This window comes from Tasmannia lanceolata, unplaced genomic scaffold (genome assembly GCF_043159265.1).
Source record: "Tasmannia lanceolata isolate RefF3 unplaced genomic scaffold, GAP_Taslan_0.1 ptg000021l, whole genome shotgun sequence".
NCBI classification, from domain to species: domain Eukaryota; kingdom Viridiplantae; phylum Streptophyta; class Magnoliopsida; order Canellales; family Winteraceae; genus Tasmannia; species Tasmannia lanceolata.
In genome coordinates, this window is record NW_027518698.1 from 8,533,303 (window position 1) to 8,554,151 (window position 20,849).

The window sequence follows — 20,849 nt, forward strand, 5'->3', positions numbered from 1 at the left end:
GAGCCGATTCAACCTTGAACAGAATATCTATTTTTTGTAAGCTTTTTTCTTCTTAATTTTGGTCCGGGCCCATCCGAACCCAATCCGACCTAATTTGAATAATCAAGTTAGATAGGCCGTTAGGGTTTAGAGATTTAGAGGAAGATTGAGTTAGGATTGACCGTCCTCAACCCGAGGAGGCCCGGGTTGGGTTGGGTTTGGGTTGAGCTTATGCTACCTCGCTTTGGGTTAGGTTTGGCTTCAACCCCATCCACCAGGTCAGAGTTTGCAACCCTAGATGTGATGGGAGCTGGATGCACTGTGCACGCTACTACAACTCAGGTGGACCACAAACGTTAAAAGAAAACTCATAATGGAAAATGAGCTATATTGCCACCGCATTTCTTATCTTTCCTTTCCTTTTATTGGTCAAAAGCACGTCGAAACCAGTCCCAAAATGGAAAAACAATGAACACCGAGTTAGGGAAACACAAATATCAGTAGTAGAAGTTCAACCCCATCAAGACACAACATTTTAAGGCAACAATAAGACATTTTGCAGGAAAGGAGTTAAGAAACACAAATATCAATAGTAGAAATTCATCCCCTGGCATACGTACACCATGTTCACTCTTAGAGAAAAGACAAACAACATTTTGATGCAAGAATAAGACAATACAATAAAAGTAAGGAAACGATAACGTGGGGATTAACTCATTTGGAGATGAGATCCTCTTGAGTTTTCTTGAAGAGTTTGTGGCGAATGTGCTCGTTGAAAGTGCGAGGAGGGAACTTTGCTGGTTTGTCGTCTGTGATGAGCTCTGGCAGGGGCTTGAGGACGATCTTGTCCTTAGGTGGCTCACAGAAAACTGCCCAAGAAATCCTTACCTTTTCCTTGTTCACAAGACCCCGATGAAGGATACTTTTGTAAATTCCGTTGCTCAATATTTCGAGTGTGTCACCCACATGCACGATTAATGAATCCGGGACACACTTTGCAGTCACCCACTTTCCATCTTTGTAGACTTGGAGACCTGGCACCATGTTTGTTAAAATGAAGGAGAGTGAACTCACATCGGTGTGAGCTTCCACGCCGAGTGCCAGATCAGGTTGAGGGCATTTTGGGTAGTAGTTGATCTTCATTTGCATCAGTAAATCTTCCATTCCCCCAACTTCCATCTCAAGCCTTCCTTCTTCCAATCCCAGACATAAGGAGAGTGCTGAGAGCATCTTTGTCACCACCCCACGAAGTTGCTTCGCAAACTCAGTCGTTACTTCGCTGCAAAACGAAGATTAATTAACGAATTGAGATGGTCTAAGAACAGCGTGAGTTAACTCAGTCATGCGAAGGAGCAACTCAACCCAGTCATGGCTGAGTTTCATTGGCAAATGACTGAGTTTGTGAGTTTGTAATGGTCAAGTAACACAAATGTGCTTTCGTAATAAATTGATGATGAAAAGACAAAAATACCCCTAGTATTTAGAGTGCAACTTGGGTGGGGATCAACCCAAGCCCAACGAGTTCAACCCGATTTCAGCTTGGTTTGGGTTGGCAATTCCTCTGGTTGAGTTGAGTTGGATTGGATGGGTTGGTTTGGGGTTCGGAAAAGCTAACCTGATTTAATTTCTGGTAGGGTTACCCATGAGGTCTTCGGCAACGCAACCAGACTCTTACCCTATGCCATCTATCATGATTTCCAAAATTTTAATCAGGGTTATGCTTTAAATCTGTATTTCCCATTGTAGAAAAAAAGCCTCGACCATTGAGCTAGAGGCTCAATCCCTCCCTAACCTTGATCGAAAGTTGGGTTACCGTTGACCCGAGGCTCGGGTTGGCTTGTCAACGGCCTCAATCCCAACCGACCTGGCCTGAGTTACGCTCCGGCTATTATAGGTTTCGTTTTTCAAATTGATAGCCCTGCAAAATTAACGGGAATTTCAATCAGTGCCCCGCCTACCCCCTTTCCTTGGCTGCACGCTCTTCTGACCGAAAGCAAGACTATGGTCGACGTTGAAGCTGTTTGTCCCTCGGATATAGTTTTCCCATTCAGTTTTAAAATTAAGTCCTTAATTAATGGCTATTTTGGGACAAATTAGTACAGGGAATGATAAAATGGTAAAGACGAAAATAAAGAAAGTAGGAAACACAAATAAAAAATAGAAAGAAGGTTAGAAATGAGAGGTAGGCAAGGCAAGTTCAAGTTTTCTCTTATAGACTTTAATTTCCCAAGTTATGAGTGGCTACATATAAATAAGTCCTAATGATGCAATGCTTGTGCCAAGGACAGGGCTTCACCCGAAGTTCAGGACCTCCTATTCCAGTACTTTGAGAAAAAAAAAAAAAAGAAGAATTAAAATGGAGAAAAACATATTAAAAAATGGGAGATGATAAATTCGAACCCCCTGTAGGATTATTCGCACCGCTTTAATGCTAATCGACCTCAAAAAGCGTAAAAAGGGAGGGTAACGTGAATAGACTTAAAATCTTTTTGATGTCAAATCACGTTAAAGGGGCGTGAAGAATTCTACAGGGGTGCAAATTTATCATCTCCCTAACAAATGAGACACTATGCCTTCTTTTATAGATGTTAAAAACATGAAGGCATCCTTTCACAAGAAAGTACCCCTTTCGTTTAAAATAACACTTTTTCACAATACCATGGTCTTTTTGTGGAAATACCAATTCACAAAAGAGCTTTTTTTTATATGTTGGGGACGCATATGCTCGTGTTAGATGTACCTCCCTTAATATTTGATCCATGAGAAGCTGCTGCTGGATCAAATATCAAGGGTGGTACTTCCATCATACCACCATACGCGTTTGTCCGCCCTCTCATCATATAATCTCTCAACAAGAAAGGGTCTCTTTGTCTTTAAAATATCGTACACATCATACGTATTTAAGGGTGTCAATTTTGGCTCGGGCTCGGAAGCTCGCTCGAGCTCGGCTCGAATCCTTAACGAGCCGAGCCGAACCGGCTCGCTAGGCTCGTTAAGCTTAATGAGCCGAGCCCGATTTAGGCCAGGCTCGGCTCGGCTCGGCTCGTTAAGGCTCGTTAAGAATTTAATATATTTAAATATATATATTATATATTAATATATACACTAAAAGGGTTGTCCAGGGAGTGAAAGGGGGAGGCAAAATATGTCACTTCATTTTAGGAACCCCATTTGCTACTTGGACCACCCCCATAGTGTAAAAAAAGTAGTGAAATTACACTATATAGGGCTGTCCAGGGAAGATGAGGGGTGTGAACTTAATATAACCCAAGCTCGGTAAGGCTCGCGAGCCTAACCGAGCCGAGCCCGAGCCCGAGCCGAGCTTTTGAGCTTAACGAGCCGAGACGAGCCTGGCCAATCTCGGCTTGTTTACACCCCTATACGTATTTAATACCCAAGCTTCTCAACCTTGACATAAAGTGTCCACAGACTAGTAACAGTAAAACAGGAAGATGATATCTCTGCATCAATTTGATATGGTTACTCCTCTCTATGTTAAACTCCTGTTGATAGCTTCTTAAAATTGTAGCAATTTCGTTAGCAAAATGCACAACCAAGAAAAGTGTCAATATTATAACAAAAGACTGCACCTAAAATAATCTAAAATAAAGTAATAGTCTACTTACGTATATTCAGTTGGATACTTCGGCCAAATAGACAGATCTCTCTTGTCCTCTGGGAAAATAAGGTGGAAGAAATAATCCTCCCATTCAAGCTGGCCACTTGCGTTATTAGCAAGCTTGCTTCCATAGCCCTGAATCTTTCCAGAAGCCTGGTCATTAGCATAGCGTTCTTTCTCCTCTATGGGGAGGTCAAAGAACGCTTTGCCGGCGATTCTGATCCGTTCAATGAGGTCCATGGAAATTCCATGGTTCAAAATATGCATTACGCCCCACTCCGTGGCTGCTTTCTTAAGCTCTTCTCGGGCTTCCTCTCGAACAATCTCGTCCTCAGAATCAAGACCCTTCAAATCGACGGTGGGGATTTGAGGACCCAAATCGCTCTTCTTCACCTCTTCAAACACATCTCCAATGCTCTTTCGTTCCTCTTCAGTACGGACATACTCTGTTGGTATGGCATCAAGCCCACTGGTTGCAAGACTCTCAACTCTCGGCGCAACTGCTACCTTTGTGGCCATTGCAACCACCTTCTTCTTCACTCTCTCGTTCTCTTTTTCTGCCAAAAAGGGTTAGAGCGGAAAAACCTCTCTCTTTGATAGAGAGATCCCAAGGGAAATGTTGATATTTTATAGACAGTGTGTGTGGTGAAAGAGAAAGGAGCGGGGAAATAGTTCATCTGCATTCGTAGTTAGCCACGCACGTTACAACCTACCACCCCCGAGTAGTGCGAACTAACAACTATTGGGAACGGAGCTTGACGATACCATAAATTGGTGATAAAGTAAGACTGTTAATGATAGCACTACCATGTTTTAATAAATGCACAAACTCAGCTTGTCATATCGTTTTCAATTGGTTTTTGAGAGCATTATGGGAATTGTAATAACCTGGGAACTGTAATAACCTTTGACAGGTAGTTAAATAATAAAAGACATGATGAGTTAGTGCAGTTATCAAACTCAAAACATGGTAGTGCCAATATCATTACCCTAAAGTAAAGCCCAAATTTATCATCCCAAATTAAGTGAGGCTTATGCTTTCAGGTAGTTTTGTCACAATCAGTAGAATAAAATTAAAATTAAATTAAATAGTGAAGAAAAATTGTATAAAAAGATGGGGGAAATGTTAAGGGGAATGCTTTACATCCAAGGGGTGTTTGGATCCCTCATAAAGGACACTTTTAAAGGATCTGATTGGGTGCAAAGTAATAGAAAGTTACAAATCACAAGATGCCCATGGTGAAATTTTAAGTGGTTTGGCCAGACGCCCCATCTAATGGCGAGAACATGATCTTACACTATGAGAAAATAATAAAACAAGACTATAATAGTTCTTTCTCAAAACAGCCAACAACAATACTTTCCCCGAAAAAACGTTAAAGGGGTGAATTTATCCTCAAGTAATGACCATTCAACCATTAAAGGGTGGGATTTTATCCGTTTCGGTGGGGGGATATCATTTCCCTTAAAATACGTTTTAAACATTATCCTAAGAACATAGGTTTTTTACAGTAAATGTTTTACACGATGTATTGAGCGGCGAACCTGCAAAACACCATTTAAAACGAGGTTTTGCTAAAAAAGTAACTGATACAAATATTAAAACTCTGGATTTAATTTCATGGAATAGCATTTCGCGGCTGACTTTTGCATGAGGGAATTGCCACTTCATCAGACCATTTAAATGAATAAGACAATCTTTTGAAAAGTGAGCCTCCGTGGCTCTTTTTTCATAAGAAAGTCGGCCACGAAATGCCTTCAGGCGAAATTCCCTAGCAAATCCCTATAATTTTTGTGTCAGTAACGAGACAAATTATAATGTCGCGGGTGTTCATTTATGGATTGCTATACGCTCACATAGGAGGAGGATACAGGAGGGGTTTTCGGACTGTACAATTTTGTTACCCATAAAAAAAAAGGGTATTGGTATTTACGCCCTTTTGATACGTTAGCCCACCTTAGTCATTGATACAATGGGGCTGAGTGTCCCTAGTGATCAAAATCAAAAGGGACGTAAATATCACACCCAAAAAAAAAAAAAGAACCAGTGTTGACTGTTAGAGTATCACGTGATAAATTGTTAAATTGCGTGCTATGCTTTGGCAACAACCATTGCTGCCACGTTTTAGCTACCCCGTCAACTACCATTGCATCGAACGTTTTATCAACTCCAACACACACCTCCAAGACATTTCTTTCGCCTTTTAAATATTTCAGCCCGTAAAAAAGACGAAGGCATGTTCTCGATAAGAAACTGGTTACGGTTTTAATATGCGGGCCCCATATAAATGGGTATGCCGATGCTGGCCTATGAACATTGGAGGAGTCCCTTTTGAAGCTAAAAGAGTAAAGAGAGTCCACAGAGAACGCCCATGTGGACGATAAATATTGGAGGAGTCCCTTTTTGAAGATGAAAAACTCAAAAAAGATATGAGGGTCCACATGGACTTCTCTTCGTTCATACGTTTCCTAAAAAATCGAAGGGGTTTTTATTTCTTCTTGTTAAAAAAATGTGCAACACAAAAATAATAGAAAACTTGCCCTTTGGAATGAAATTAAGAGCGAGGATCCGGTGGCTAGGGCTTCTTAGTCGCACAATCCCACCGACAAGAGACGACTATGGTTAACGATCAGGGATCGAAATTATTTTCTGCTTCATATGTGATCAACGGTAAAAGGCACACTTTCCCTTAGTGTGATGATTTGTGTCACGCCCCCGCCTGAAGGTCAACAGGCGCAACATGGCCGTTAGGTAGACCGTGCAAGGCTTTCCAATATCATGAACAACCAGCCCATTCCTCCACGGTAAGTTTTAAACATGATCTAGATTAGCTAATATCTCGAAGTATTACTAAATCAATTGTCAGGTCAGCACACAACCCCCGCAGATAATTCATATCAAATTATCGCAATCCTTCAAAAAATGTTCAAAACTAAAAATACTCACGAAACAGATAAATAAGAATCCAAATGAACTCAACGCATGCCAAAACAGATGGGTGAAATGGTGAATACAGGTTGTTGGAACAAACCGAATTGTAGAAAGAGATAGACATGTACAACCTTAACGATCATGAGTACGGACAAAGTGGACAGCCTTAAATCCAATAGCAGCTTAATCAATGCAACCGGATTGGAATAAAATGTTAGATGTTTCTTAGTTTTTGAGTTTGTAAAAACTCATTTTGGAAACTAGCCGTTCTATGTTTCAAAGTTACTAAAGCTAGTGTGGCCTTGCATTTAAGCAACGTTTCCATGAATTGGCTAATTTTGGAAGGCAAGTTGGCCCAAATAACTATGGCTAATCAATCATATGTCAAAGGATCCAAACGAATTTCTCTTAAATTAGAAGCTTTATGGGACCTTCATTGTCTATTTCAAGAGACTCTTGGTCCCTCTTCCTCTCTCCATAAAGTGATGAGGAAGAGAATAAGGAGAGGTTTCCTATAATCCTAGTGCTGAGGAGAAGGAAGAAAATGATGGATACTGTTAGGTCTAAAATTGGTAACAGGTTATGGTAGGGCCGAAAAGGCTGGGTGGTCCGGGCTAACGAGCCACGACTGAATGGCTGGTTGAGTCCTGCGCTGCACAGAGTACAGACAAGAAAGAAAAGGGTCAGAGGACCAACCCGGAGTGATACTCCGGACGGGCGCTTCGACACTCAAGTCAGTATGAGCAGGAGTGTAGAGCAATGTCAGAGCAAAAAGCTTAGAGTTTTGGTTCTTAGATTTTCAGGACCCTCACCTTAGCACAAGTGAAGGCTATTTATAGTGATTCTGAGCCACCTGTCTAGGACAGGTGGTAGTTCTGAGCCAGGTGGTGGCCTCTGTATGGACCAGGTTTCATACCTAAGGAGGGCAGGTGGAGGTCCCTGATTGGTCCAGGTGTCACACCTAGTGGAGACAGGTGTTGGCCTTCCAACGGTCCTTATGAGGGCCACGTGCCAGAAGCTAATTGGATGCTGAGTTCGGACCCCTCATTGCTGAGTCCGGATTGCTGAGTCCGGATTCCCTCAGTGCTGAGTCCGGACTGCTGAGTCCGGATTCCCTCAGTGCTGAGTCCGGACCCTATCAGTTGCCCCCTGGTTCTTCAAGCCATGAAAGTGGCTAGAAGAAGCAAAGAGAAGGTAAAGACAGCGTCGGGCCAGCCTTAAGACCTCCAGGCAGCTGAGGCCGGGCTCAGACTCAGCTAGGAGAAATAGTGGCTGGACAGGAGACTCCTGGCGCCCTGGCCTGGCCTTGGCGTTTGGCCTGAAGGAGTACGGCCGGGCAGAAGGCATTCGACTATCCAGCACGGCTGAATTTTTGACCAGAGGCCTGGGCGGCCAGGGATCCTGGACGTCCTTGGTTCAGGAAGTCATGTGGTCCTGCTCGGCTAAGGCTGTGAACGGCCAGCCGGGCAGGTCTTTGCTGGTGAAACTTTTTGTCGCCTAGCGCTTTTGTCGTCTAGCGAACGCGCCATATCCTGTCCGGACAGCCGGACAGGTTTTTTGGTCGCCTAGCGCTTTTGTCGCCTAGTGAACGCGCCATATCCTGTCCGGACAGCCGGACAGGACAGGTCTTTTGTCCTTTTGAATTATCCTGTCCGGACAGCCGGACAGGTCTTTGTCTTTTGAATTATCCTGTCCGGACAGCCGGACAGGTCTTTTGTCGCCTAGCGCTTTTGTCGTCTAGCGAACGCGCCATATCGTGTCCGGACAGCCGGACAGGTCTTTTGTCTTTTGAATTATCCTGTCCGGACAGCCGGACAGGTCTCTGTCTTTTGAATTATCCTGTCCGGACAGCCGGACAGATCTTTTGTCGCCTAGCGCTTTTGTCGCCTAGCGAACGCGCCATATCCTGTCCGGACAGCCGGACAGGTCTTTTGTCGCCTAGCGCTTTTGTCGTCTAGCGAACGCGCCATATCCTGTCCGGACAGCCGGACAGGTCTTTTGTCTTTTGAATTATCCTGTCCGGACAGCCGGACAGGTCTTTTGTCGCCTAGCGCTTTTGTCGTCTAGCGAACGCGCCATATCCTGTCCGGACAGCCGGACAGGTCTTTTGTCCTTTTGAATTATCCTGTCCGGACAGCCGGACAGGTCTTTGTCTTTTGAATTATCCTGTCCGGACAGCCGGACAGGTCTTTTGTCGCCTAGCGCTTTTGTCGTCTAGCGAACGCGCCATATCCTGTCCGGACAGCCGGACAGGTCTTTTGTCCTTTTGAATTATCCTGTCCGGACAGCCGGACAGGTCTTTGTCTTTTGAATTATCCTGTCCGGACAGGTCTTTTGTCGCCTAGCGCTTTTGTCGCCTAGCGAACGCGCCATATCCTGTCCGGACAGCCGGACAGGTCTTTTGTCGCCTAGCGCTTTTGTCGTCTAGCGAACGCGCCATATCCTGTCCGGACAGCCGGACAGGTCTTTTGTCTTTTGAATTATCCTGTCCGGACAGCCGGACAGGTCTTTTGTCGCCTAGCGCTTTTGTTGTCTAGCGAACGCGCCATATCCTGTCCGGACAGCCGGACAGGTCTTTTGTCCTTTTGAATTATCCTGTCCGGACAGCCGGACAGGTCTTTGTCTTTTGAATTATCCTGTCCGGACAGCCGGACAGGTCTTTTGTCGCCTAGCGCTTTTGTCGTCTAGCGAACGCGCCATATCCTGTCCGGACAGCCGGACAGGTCTTTTGTCCTTTTGAATTATCCTGTCCGGACAGCCGGACAGGTCTTTGTCTTTTGAATTATCCTGTCCGGACAGCCGGACAGGTCTTTTGTCGCCTAGCGCTTTTGTCGCCTAGCGAACGCGCCATATCCTGTCCGGACAGCCGGACAGGTCTTTTGTCGCCTAGCGCTTTTGTCGTCTAGCGAACGCGCCATATCCTGTCCGGACAGCCGGACAGGTCTTTTGTCGCCTAGCGCTTTTGTCGCCTAGCGAACGCGCCATATCCTGTCCGGACAGCCGGACAGGTCTCTGTCTTTTGAATTATCCTGTCCGGACAGCCGGACAGGTCTTTTGTCGCCTAGCGCTTTTGTCGCCTAGCGAACGCGCCATATCCTGTCCGGACAGCCGGACAGGTCTTTTGTCGCCTAGCGCTTTTGTCGTCTAGCGAACGCGCCATATCCTGTCCGGACAGCCGGACAGGTCTTTTGTCCTTTTGAATTATCCTGTCCGGACAGCGGGACAGGTCTTTGTCTTTTGAATTATCCTGTTCGGACAGCCGGACAGGTCTTTTGTCGCCTGGCGCTTTGGGACCTGTGCCTTGTATTTAATGCAGGCGGCGCATTTAATGCGAGCGGCGCATTTAATGCGAGCGGCGCATTTAATGCGGAAGGCGACGTGGCGCACTCCGGCTGGCGGAAATGGGCGGGATTTTTCCCGCTCTTCCCAGCTTCTCTATAAATACAGGAGTTTACTCTTCATTTCTTACTTTTCATCTTTTACTCTCCTCCTCTTCTGTTCGGCTGCTCAAGTTTTCTGCCCGCTTCGGATCAGTGAGCCCGGAGGTCCTCGTCCAACACTCCAGTTCGGTAATCTTTTTTAGCTTTTAGCCTTTCTTTTCTTTTTTTCCTTTTTATGTCTAGCACTAGTTCGGAGACGGACTCCAGTTCAAAGGAGTCCGGTTCGACCAGTACCGCATCGGGGTCCGAGGCATCGGAGAGGGCGGTTCCGGCCTCACCTATAGAGGAGGCCGGTGTTGAGGGCGAAGAGCTAGTGATCATAATAGACGAGGAGAGCGGTGAGGAAATGAGTGTGGACTTAGACACAATCCCGGCCTGTGGGGACGGACCGGATCGGGTAGAAACCAGCGACGATGATGAGGACGTCGAAGCGGCAATCCCTCAATCGTCGCGCATGCCAGTCGAGGTGATAGCGGAGGCACAGATGGAAGCCAACCCGCAGTATAACATCGGGGCCCTATACGAGGTGAACCATCTGTGGCCGAACAGGCTTCAGATCGTCAGGGACAAATACTGTATTCCTAGCCGGTACATTCTGAGGGCGGCTGTCGAAGGGGATCGGGCCAGCAACGATAGCGCAGACCTCTGCGTGTATGAGGAGGCCTTCCGGGCCGGGCTTAGGCTCCCCTTCCACCCCTTCTTTGCGGATGCACTGAATTACTACGGGCTGGCAGTTACACAGGTCGTCCCGAACTCTTGGAGAACACTGATCGGCTTCTTGTACCTTCTTGAAGTCCGGCTCCGTAGGAACCCCACCGTGCCCGTCTTCAGGATGTGTGCGCACCTGAAGAGGCATAAGGACGGCGGCTGGATCTACATTAGCCAGAGGCCTGAAATGAAAATGATCACTGGGATACCTTCTTCCATTCACACATGGAAGAACAGGTTCTTCTATGTAAAGGACACCGCGCCGGGCTCGCAGTGGCCGTTCTCATTACAATGGAGAACGCCGGACACTCGCCGCCTTAGTAAAAAACCAGCTCTCGAAGACTATGACCATATGACCTTCGCTCTGATCAAAGAAGAGCTCAAGCGAGGTCCAGTTCACTGCTCAGAGTTCGAAGAAGAGGCCGAGCTGGTCGCACTCGGGGTCAGTCGTGCGACGCCGGCACGTACGTAGATACTATAGGATAGCATTTATTTTTCTGAAGTATTTTTCAACTTTCATATTGCTGACTGCGCTCCGTTCTCTTTTGCAGAAATGGTGAAGCAGATGTCCCTCTTGGACAGAATCAAGCAGTCCTCTGGCGCGTCCCCAGCGCAGGAGCAGCCCCAAACAAAGGGCAAGAAGAGGAAGGTGCCGGAGTCGACCCCGCCGATGGTCGCGCTGGCTAAGCCTCTTAAAAGCAGCCGGGCGACGCATAAGCTTGCCCTATCGAGCCGGGCAGACACCACGGGTCAGAGCTCCAAGTCCGGAGCGGCGACGGGGTCAAAGCACGGCGGGGCAGTACTGGGTATGCCGGCTACTGCATCGGTTGGAGGCGACAATGTCTTCCGCCCGAACTGGGCCGTGCAGAAAACGGACACCGGCCTGGGGGATACCCGGGTGGCCACAGAGTTGATGTACAAGGGTGTCCTCGCCCGCGACCGGTTAGCAGTCGAAAAAGAGGTGCCGGAGACCTGCGAAGCGGCAATCAGCTCCGCCCTCTATCAACTCCAGGTGTACTCAAGGGATATGGCCAAGAAGCGATATCTCTTCTCTGAGACGATCACAAGGATCGAGTCCGAAAAGGCCCAGCTCCAGAAGGAGAACGGCGAGCTCACTGAAGCCGTCCAGATCAAAGAGGCCGAACTCAACAGCTTACAGGACGAACTGCAGAGGGTCAAAAACCAGGCCGTGCAGGATCTCCTAAGTGCGGCAGAGAGGGCCGGAAGGAAGGAGAAGGCGGCCGTGGAGAAGGCCGTGAAGGAAACTGAGGAGAGGAAGGAGGCCCAGCACTTCGACTTAGGTCTCCAGGCCTACAGGGCGGGTTTCCTTCTCTGCTCCAAGCAGGTGAAGAAGATTCACCCCGACATCTCCTTGGACGGGCTATCCGTCCCGTATGCACCTCCAGAGGATGAGGAAGATGAGGAGGAAGACGAACCGGACTCCTCCCGGCCTATTGAGGTAGATGCGGAGGTGACTGTGGCCGCCGTCTCCTCGGCGGAGGGCGGCGAGCTTGCAGCCCTCACTCCCGCAGAAGTCGTCACCGAGGTGGTGGCCGACGAGGAGGCCTAAGCAGCAGCCTTCTTTCTTTTTTGATGATACGTTTTTTGTTTGCACAGTTGGTAACGCCTATTCTTTGTATGCCAGCTCGGCGAAGAGAGCAATTTTGTAATACGAATACGAATACTGAATACAAATACATTTTTGTTCAACTGTCTGTACAGCATTCTTATTTTTTTGTACGTATTATTTCTGTGCTGCATCGAGAACCGAGCTGGGAATATTTGAAGTTGGTTTCCACTGCGGGCTTTCTGGCTGGAACTGATCTCCAAGCCACTAGGATGAGCCGGAGTGCACCACTGCTGCTCGTCCTAAGTCTGCGAGAACCGAGCTGGAAGCTTGGTACTCAAACACTTAGGAAGTATTTGAAGGTGGTTTCCACTGCGGGCGTCCTGGCTGGAACTGATCTCCAAGCCACTAGGATGAGCCGGAGTGCACCACTGCTGCTCGTCCTAAGTCTGCGAGAACCGAGCTGGAAGCTTGGTACTCAAACACTTAGGAAATATTTGAAGGTGGTTTCCACTGCGGGCGTCCTGGCTGGAACTGATCTCCAAGCCACTAGGATGAGCCGGAGTGCACCACTGATGCTCGTCCTAAGTCTGCGAGAACCGAGCTGGAAGCTTGGTACTCAAACACTTAGGAAATATTTGAAGGTGGTTTCCACTGCGGGCGTCCTGGCTGGAACTGATCTCCAAGCCACTAGGATGAGCCGGAGTGCACCACTGCTGCTATTTACTGATGTCTAAATGAGTTACTCAAAGAAGGACAATCATTTGGGAAACTTATTTTATTCATTACAGACCTTGGACGATTACAGCAGTTCTTTACAAGCCTATGAAGGCAAACAAAATTACTGATAGTAGATCCGAAGATTTCTAGAATTCCAGGCGTGTGGTAGCATCTGTTCGTCGAGGGACTCTAACCGATAGCTTCCTGGACGGATGACTTCTTTGATTCGGTACGGTCCTTCCCAGGTCGGGGAGAGCTTGCCCACGCTTCTTGGCTGGGAAACGGAGGCTTTCCTCAGGACTAGGTGGCCAGCATGGAATTCTCTTGGTCGGATCTTGACGTCATGATATCTGGATACTTTCTGCTTATAGGCCGCCGACCTGATCTGAGATTCCTCACGGACTTCTTCAAGCAAGTCAAGGTTGGCACGGAGTCCGTCCCCGTTGAGCTGCTCACTGAAATGGACGATCCTTGGGGAGGGGACGCCGATGTCAACCGGGATCACTGCTTCTGTTCCGAAGGAGAGATTAAAAGGCGACTCGCCTGTGGCCGTACGCGGAGTAGTCCGATACGCCCAGAGCACATGATACAGTTCGTCTGCCCAACGCCCGGCTTTGCCATCCAGTCTCTTCTTTATCCCCTGCAAGAGGGTCCTGTTCGTCACCTCTGTTTGCCCATTCGTCTGAGGATGTGCCACAGATGTGAATCTTTGCTCTATGTGCAGGTCAGAACAAAACTTTCGGAAGTTCCTCGAGTCGAACTGCTTGCCATTGTCCGTTATGAGGACCCGGGGGATTCCGAACCTGCACACCACTGATTTCCAGAAGAAGTTCTGTACATTCTGCTCTGTGATCTTGGCCAGAGGCTCTGCTTCCACCCACTTGGTGAAATAATCAATAGCGACAACAACGAACTCACGGCCTCCTGAGGCCGGCGGGAAGGGGCCTAGGATATCCATTCCCCATACCGCGAAGGGAAGAGGACTGATGATCGGGGCCATCGGAACGGGTGGCTGGTGGACGGTCGGAGAGAACTTCTGGCACTTCTCACACTTTTTTACAAGGCTCAGCGCGTCCTTCCTCAATGTAGGCCAGTACAGACCTCTCAGGAGGATTTTAATGGCCAGGGCCTTGCCCCCGAGGTGCTCTCCGCAGATTCCTTCATGGGTTTCCTGCAGGGCTAACAAGGCATCACTGGGGCGAAGACACTTCAGATACGGGAGGGTATACGACCTCTTGTATAGAGTCTCGCCATCCAGTGAAAACCTCGCTGCCCTCTGCGTGACCTTACGGGCCTCCTTTCTCTCTCCCGGGAGCTCTCCGCTGCGCAGATACCTGATTATCTCATCCATCCAGCACGGCTCATCGTCAATCTGCATCACCACGACGGACTGGGCGTCGATACTGGACCTCTTCAGAAACTCCATGCGAATTTCTCTGAGGGCGGTGTAACCTGAGGCCGCAAGCTTTGATAGCACATCTGCCTTTACATTCTCTGCTCGGGGGATTCTGACGACCTCAAAGCTCTTGAAATAAACGGCCAGACTGCGAACCCTCCCCAGGTACTTGATCATTCGTTCTTCACGGGCTTCATATACTCCCTGGATCTGACAGACGACCAGCTGTGAATCGCAGTACGCCTTTAGCCTCTGAGCACGGGTCTGTACAGCAAGATTCATCCCGGCTATGAGCGCTTCATATTCTGCTTCATTGTTGGACGCACGGAAACCGAACATCAGGGCATAGTTCAGGACGAAGTCCTCTGGTCCAGTGAGAACTAGTCCTGCACCACACCCTGTCTTGTTCGATGACCCGTCCACATAAACTTCCCAGAGCGGCTCTTCATCAAAAACTGGGTGCGCGATGACGGACTCAGTCCCGGGGGGCGGTGATGCTCTGGAAACGACTCGAGGCTCTGGTACGGCCAGCTCTGCTTCTGGAGATGGAACTGCTACCAGCCCGGGGTCTGGGTCCGGAACTGTGCACTCGGCTATGAAGTCAGCGAGAATCTGAGCTTTGATCGCCGGCCTGGGTAAATATTTGATATCAAACTCACTGAGCTCCACGGCCCACTTGACAAGTCGGCCCGAAGTGTCTGGCCGGTGGAGGATCTGTCTGAGAGGCTGTCCTGTCAAGACCTTGATTGTGTGCGCCTGGAAGTACGGCCTTAGCTTCCGGGCCGCCATAATGAGGGCGCACACGAGCTTCTCTACTCGCTGATATCTGGTCTCTGCATCGTGGAGGACCTTGCTAACATAGTAGATCGGCTTTTGCTGATTAGATTCTTCTTTGATCAGTACTGCTGCAACTGCCAAGGGTCCCGCTGAGAGGTACAGAATCAGCTCTTCTCCTGGCTCCGGCGTGGACAACAAGGGAGGGGAGGACAAGTACTGCTTCAGCTCCTCGAACGCTGCTTGACATTCCGGAGTCCAGGGCGCGGTTTTTATACCTTTGATCGCATTGAAGAACGGGAGGCATCTCTCGGCGGATTTTGAAATAAACCGCCCCAGAGCTGCCACCAGCCCGGTCAGCCGCTGTACTTCTCTGATAGTGCTGGGAGGAGTCAGCTCCATTACCGCCTTGATCTTCTCCGGGTTCGCCTCTATTCCTCTCTGGCTTACCATGAAGCCCAGGAATTTGCCTGCTCCGACGCCAAACGTACATTTGGTCGGATTAAGCTTCATGTTGTGCTCCCTCAAGACTTGGAAGGCCTCTTCGAGGTCGGAGACGTGGTTGGAAGCATTTCTGCTCTTCACTAGCATATCGTCAACGTAGACCTCCATGTTCCGACCGATCTGATTTCTGAACAGCTTGTTGACGAGACGCTGGTAAGTGGCTCCTGCATTCTTCAGTCCGAAAGGCATCACCCGATAGCAATAAGTCCCTTGGTCGGTAACGAATGATGTCTTCGGGATGTCTGACTCGTACATTCTGATTTGATTGTATCCTGAGAAAGCATCCATGAAACTGAGCAGCTCGTGACCTGCTGTGGCGTCAATGAGCTGGTCTATTTTTGGGAGTGGGTAGCTGTCCTTTGGGCAGGCCTTGTTCAGGTCTGTGAAGTCTATACAGGTCCTCCACTTTCCGTTGGACTTTTTTACCATTACCACATTCGCGAGCCAGTCCGGATACTGGATCTCACGAATGAAATCGGCCTTCAAAAGCCTCTCCACCTCTTCTCTGATGGCTCTCCGCCTCTCCGGTGCAAAGTGTCTACGCTTCTGCTTCACGGGCTTGCAGGTCTGATCGACACCGAGCTCGTGGGTGCTAATCGACGGGTCAATGCCGGGCATGTCTGAAGGAGTCCAGGCAAAGACATCTGCATTGGCCCTGAGGAACTGAGCGAGATCCTGCTGCGCGGCCTCTGGCAGGGCAGAGCCGATCTGGACAACCCTCTGTTCATCATCGATGTTCAATTGAATAGAGATGAGGTCCTCTGCGGGCTGGTTGACTGTGACCTGCGCTTCGTCTCTCAGATCGTACAGCTCGATTGGAAGAGATTCAGACGCATTCTTCCCTCTCAGTGCTGCCGCATAGCATTGTCTTGATTGGGGCTGATCCCCTCTGACTTCACCTACGCCTCCTGGCGTAATGAACTTCATCTTCTGATGATAAGCGGAGGGAATCGCTCGGAGGAGGTTCTGGCCGGGGCGTCCTAGAATGGCGTTATAGGCCGACTTGGCCTTAACCACCAGGCAGGTCACCATTGCGAAGGACTGGCGGGGCGGCTCCCCGATAAGAACTGGAAGCTCAATCTGCCCTTCGACCTTGACAACTTCTCCTGAGAACCCGAACAGATCTGAGTTGGCCGGCTTCAGACGGTCAGCTCCGATCATCATCTGTTCGAAGGCGTGATAGTAGAGGATGTCGGCGGAGCTCCCGTTGTCGACCAGGATCTTCTTCATTTCCCAGTTCGCCACTAGCATTGTGACGACCAGGGCATCATCGTGCGGGAGGATCAGACCGTCAAGATCTGCCTCCGAAAAGGATATCTCATTTTCTGGCTCGGCCCTCTTGCTGCAGGCATGGACGGCGTTGACCTGCCGGGCATAGGTTCTGCGGGCCGATGAAGAGGTCCCTCCCGCGGTCGGCCCTCCTGAAATGGTACCAATAACACCATGAGGTTGGAGTTGAGGTTGAGGTACCTGAGGAGGGAGAACGGCCGGGGCTGGAGCCTGGATGCGGTCGCCCAGGGGTTGGGCGTCTCGAGGACTTCTGTCTCTGGGCCTCGGGTTGTCCTGGCGCTCCCTTCTGTTGTCGTTATTTTTTAAGTACCTCCCGAGGTACCCTCTGCTTATCAGCTGCTCGATCTCCTCCTTGAGATGAATGCAGGCATTGGTGTCGTGGCCGTGGCTCTTATGGAACCGGCAATACCTGGACATGTCTTGGGTGCCTGCCTCTGGCGTCTGCTTCTTCGGCCACCGGATGAAGTCTTCTTTCCGGATGGCTGCCAAAATTTGAGCCCTAGATGCGGTGAGGGGCGTGTAGCGCTCCCTCGTCGGGGGGCTCCTCTCCTTTCGAGGCCGGGGGGAGCTCCTTTCCTTCCGGGACGGACTGCTCTCCTTCCTCTGGGGTCTGTCATCCCTACGCTGCTTGGCGGGGTTCTTCTCCTCTGGTCTTCTCTTGCTGACGGAATCCAGGGCAGCGAGAGTCTCCTCGACGGAGATGTACTCTTCCGCCCCGGTCATCAGATCTGCCAAGGACTGCGGATTTCGCCGGGCGACTGCTCTTCGGAAGTCGGTGGACCGGGCTCCGGCCAGAAGAGCATTCGTTGCCGCGGAGGGATCCAGGTTGGGTACCTGAAGGGCCTCCCTGTTGAACCGGCCAACGAACGCTTTTAAGGCCTCACCGTCTTCCTGCCTCAGGGCCATCAGTGAAGCCGTCGTCTTTCGAGGCCTTCTGCTGCTCATGAAATGCCGGGCCAGGTCGTCCCCGAAGTCGTCGAAATTGTCAACGGACTTGGGCTTCAGCCGTGAGTACCAATCTCTCGCGGCTCCGGTTAATGTGGTGGGGAGTGCCCTGCAAAGGAACCCGTCCGACGCCCCGTGGAGAAGCATCGTGGTCCTGAAGGTCTGCAGATGATCCACGGGATCGGTGGTCCCATCATACTGTGGGATCTGCGGCATCTTGAAGCCCAAGGGGACTGCCGCACCGAGTACCCTGTCTGTGAAAGGGGGATTGCTACTAAAGATCCTTGAAGCAGGGCGGCCATGATCTCTAGCCAGCTCCTCGATTCTGTTATCGATCTTCTGGATTCTTAGTAACATCGGATCATCCCTCTGTTCGGCCAGACGGGCAGGTCTACTCCTTACGGCTGATGGGCTCCTTGCGGATCCGGACTGGCTGAGGGGACTCCTTCGCCGGTGCCGCGATCCCTCTCCGTGCATAGGGTCTCTCTTGCTGCCCCGTTTCTGCACGGAGGGAGATCGTGACCGGTGATGCTGTCGACGAGGCTCAGGGCGCACGCTCCTGTCCCGCGAGTGGTGGTCTCTTCGAGTGGAGTGACGAGTTTGGTCGCGGGGCGGAGATGCGCGTTCTCTGCGGGAGCTTTCTCCCCTCTGAACGGGTCGAGAAACCTCGACGGGGTGTTGCTGGAGTGCGGGAGCCGCATTCCTGAACTGCGCAACTACAGCGGTCATTTCCTGAAAAAGAGCCCTCATTTCCCTCGGGGTCGGGGTGGGATCTGAACGGTCCGAGTGGGGCGAAGTCTGCTCCACGGCCGCCCCGACCTCCACCTGTGAGGCCAGACGCTCACTTCGTCCTTCACGGCGGGCCGTAGCCCGGGTAGCCCGAGAAGTCGGAGGTGCTCGCTTGCCGGTCTGTCCTACCATTTTTATCTGGGTGAGATTTCGAACAGCTTTTTGTTGCGTGGTCCCACGGATGGCGCCAAATCTGTTAGGTCTAAAATTGGTAACAGGTTATGGTAGGGCCGAAAAGGCTGGGTGGTCCGGGCTAACGAGCCACGACTGAATGGCTGGTTGAGTCCTGCGCTGCACAGAGTACAGACAAGAAAGAAAAGGGTCAGAGGACCAACCCGGAGTGATACTCCGGACGGGCGCTTCGACACTCAAGTCAGTATGAGCAGGAGTGTAGAGCAATGTCAGAGCAAAAAGCTTAGAGTTTTGGTTCTTAGATTTTCAGGACCCTCACCTTAGCACAAGTGAAGGCTATTTATAGTGATTCTGAGCCACCTGTCTAGGACAGGTGGTAGTTCTGAGCCAGGTGGTGGCCTCTGTATGGACCAGGTTTCATACCTAAGGAGGGCAGGTGGAGGTCCCTGATTGGTCCAGATGTCACACCTAGTGGAGACAGGTGTTGGCCTTCCAACGGTCCTTATGAGGGCCACGTGCCAGAAGCTAATTGGATGCTGAGTTCGGACCCCTCATTGCTGAGTCCGGATTGCTGAGTCCGGATTCCCTCAGTGCTGAGTCCGGACTGCTGAGTCTGGATTCCCTCAGTGCTGAGTCCGGACCCTATCAGATACAGAGAAGATATGAATGTCAATATAAGAGAAGTGAGAGAATGGGGAGGGAGGGCTTGGATCTTATTCCAATAACAAAATCTAATTGCGTGACAGTGGCAGAAATAAAGACTTGTTCGAATGAATCAATAATACAGGGAGGAATGGGCTCTTCTTATAGAAGAATACACATGCCTTTTGGCATTCATGCCTTTCACCATGGCCTTTCACGAAAGCCTTTCATCATGGCTTTTCTCATTCCTTTCACACCCCTTCACGCCATTGAATCTAATGGTCATATGATGGTTCAATCGGTTACATCTCCCACCCTGCCATTGTCTCACCTGCCCTCAACCTTAGGTGTGATACACCTAACGACGCCCCCACGCCAAATCCTAAACTGACGTGGCAGAACATCAACACCATTTCCCATTGATGCACGTGTTCATGCATGCTACAAAAAAGAGTTCGAAAACCTCTTTTTTTTTATTAAAAATAAATACATATACATATATAGGAAACTATGAATGAATTTTGTGAGTGTAAATGATGTAGGGAAATTATTTTATGACGAAGGTTATTTACCCATTCGTCACATACATCTGACCGAGAGCAGATATCACCTGATTTTATATCAGGAATTTATCTTCCAATGAAGGTTATTTGCCCATTGTTAGCCCAAGAGTTCCCATGTGTGGCCCTACTCATTATTTTGATGACAACAAACCCACATTGATCGAAGTAGGTTGGTACTAATGATTTTACCATGATAAGCTCATACAGGAAACTTAGATTACCAAGATCGACAACAAGGTAGAACATGGTGATTAAAGGCATAGTGAAGATCCGTCAACCAAGAAGGACAAAGACAAATCAAGTTGAACCTTAGAGAAGAGCAATCAACATCAAGATGGAGTCATTAAGAGCTAAGTCAAATTAAAGACCAAAGAACAAGCATGTACAAGGAAGGATAAGCATGCTCATTCAACCACCGGACTCAAGAGGACTATTCAAGAGTAGGTCAAATGGAGATCATCTTTAAAACAAGATTGCAAGTATTTTCAAAGTGTTTCCAAAGTGTTTTTTTTTAAAAGCAAAAATCCAAACATCTTTTGAAAACCATAATTAAGACCATTTGCTTTTCTATCACGAAGGGACCCAAATGTTTTCCGATTGAGCTGAAATTTTGGCCACACCTTTATCTCATACCTACTTTGATATGTACAAAAGTTGGGAAGAAAACTCATTCATTTACTAGCCAAACTTCCAGACCAGACCATGTGGTAGAAGTCTGGTCCGATCATCTGGTGGATCAAAAAGGGACCCAAACAGTTTTCAAATGAGCTAAATTTTGGTACATAATCTTCCCTAATATCAATAGATATGTGTACAAAAATTTAGAAAAAAACTCATTCATTTGATAAG

The 20,849-nt window shown here is 49.1% G+C and overlaps 2 protein-coding genes across 2 annotated transcripts; both read right to left on the reverse strand.

The window, feature by feature from the left end:
- Positions 1–549: 549 nt before the first annotated feature.
- LOC143855433 (leucoanthocyanidin dioxygenase-like) lies at positions 550–4,232 on the reverse strand. The gene is made up of 2 exons (XM_077365553.1): positions 3,606–4,232; positions 550–1,258 (listed from the first exon to the last, which is right to left on the reverse strand). Exons 1-2 carry the CDS (start codon positions 4,115–4,117, stop codon positions 694–696), a joined length of 1,077 nt encoding a protein of 358 aa, XP_077221668.1. The 5' UTR covers positions 4,118–4,232; the 3' UTR covers positions 550–693.
- An 8,487-nt stretch (positions 4,233–12,719) lies between these two features.
- On the reverse strand, positions 12,720–19,290 carry LOC143855537 (uncharacterized). Its single transcript, XM_077365689.1, has one exon. It carries the CDS (start codon positions 18,793–18,795, stop codon positions 13,087–13,089), a length of 5,709 nt encoding a protein of 1,902 aa, XP_077221804.1. The 5' UTR covers positions 18,796–19,290; the 3' UTR covers positions 12,720–13,086.
- Positions 19,291–20,849: the final 1,559 nt, after the last annotated feature.

Excerpts from the sequence above, each read along its gene's own strand:
- LOC143855433 (XM_077365553.1), bottom strand. The coding sequence starts at position 4,117 with ATGGCCACAAAGGTAGCAGTTGCGCCGAGAGTTGAGAGTCTTGCAACC. Across the intron at positions 1,259-3,605 it reads AAGTATCCAACTGAATATAC|CGAAGTAACGACTGAGTTTG; the intron begins GTAAGTAGACTA and ends TTCGTTTTGCAG.
- LOC143855537 (XM_077365689.1), bottom strand. The coding sequence starts at position 18,795 with ATGGTAGGACAGACCGGCAAGCGAGCACCTCCGACTTCTCGGGCTACC.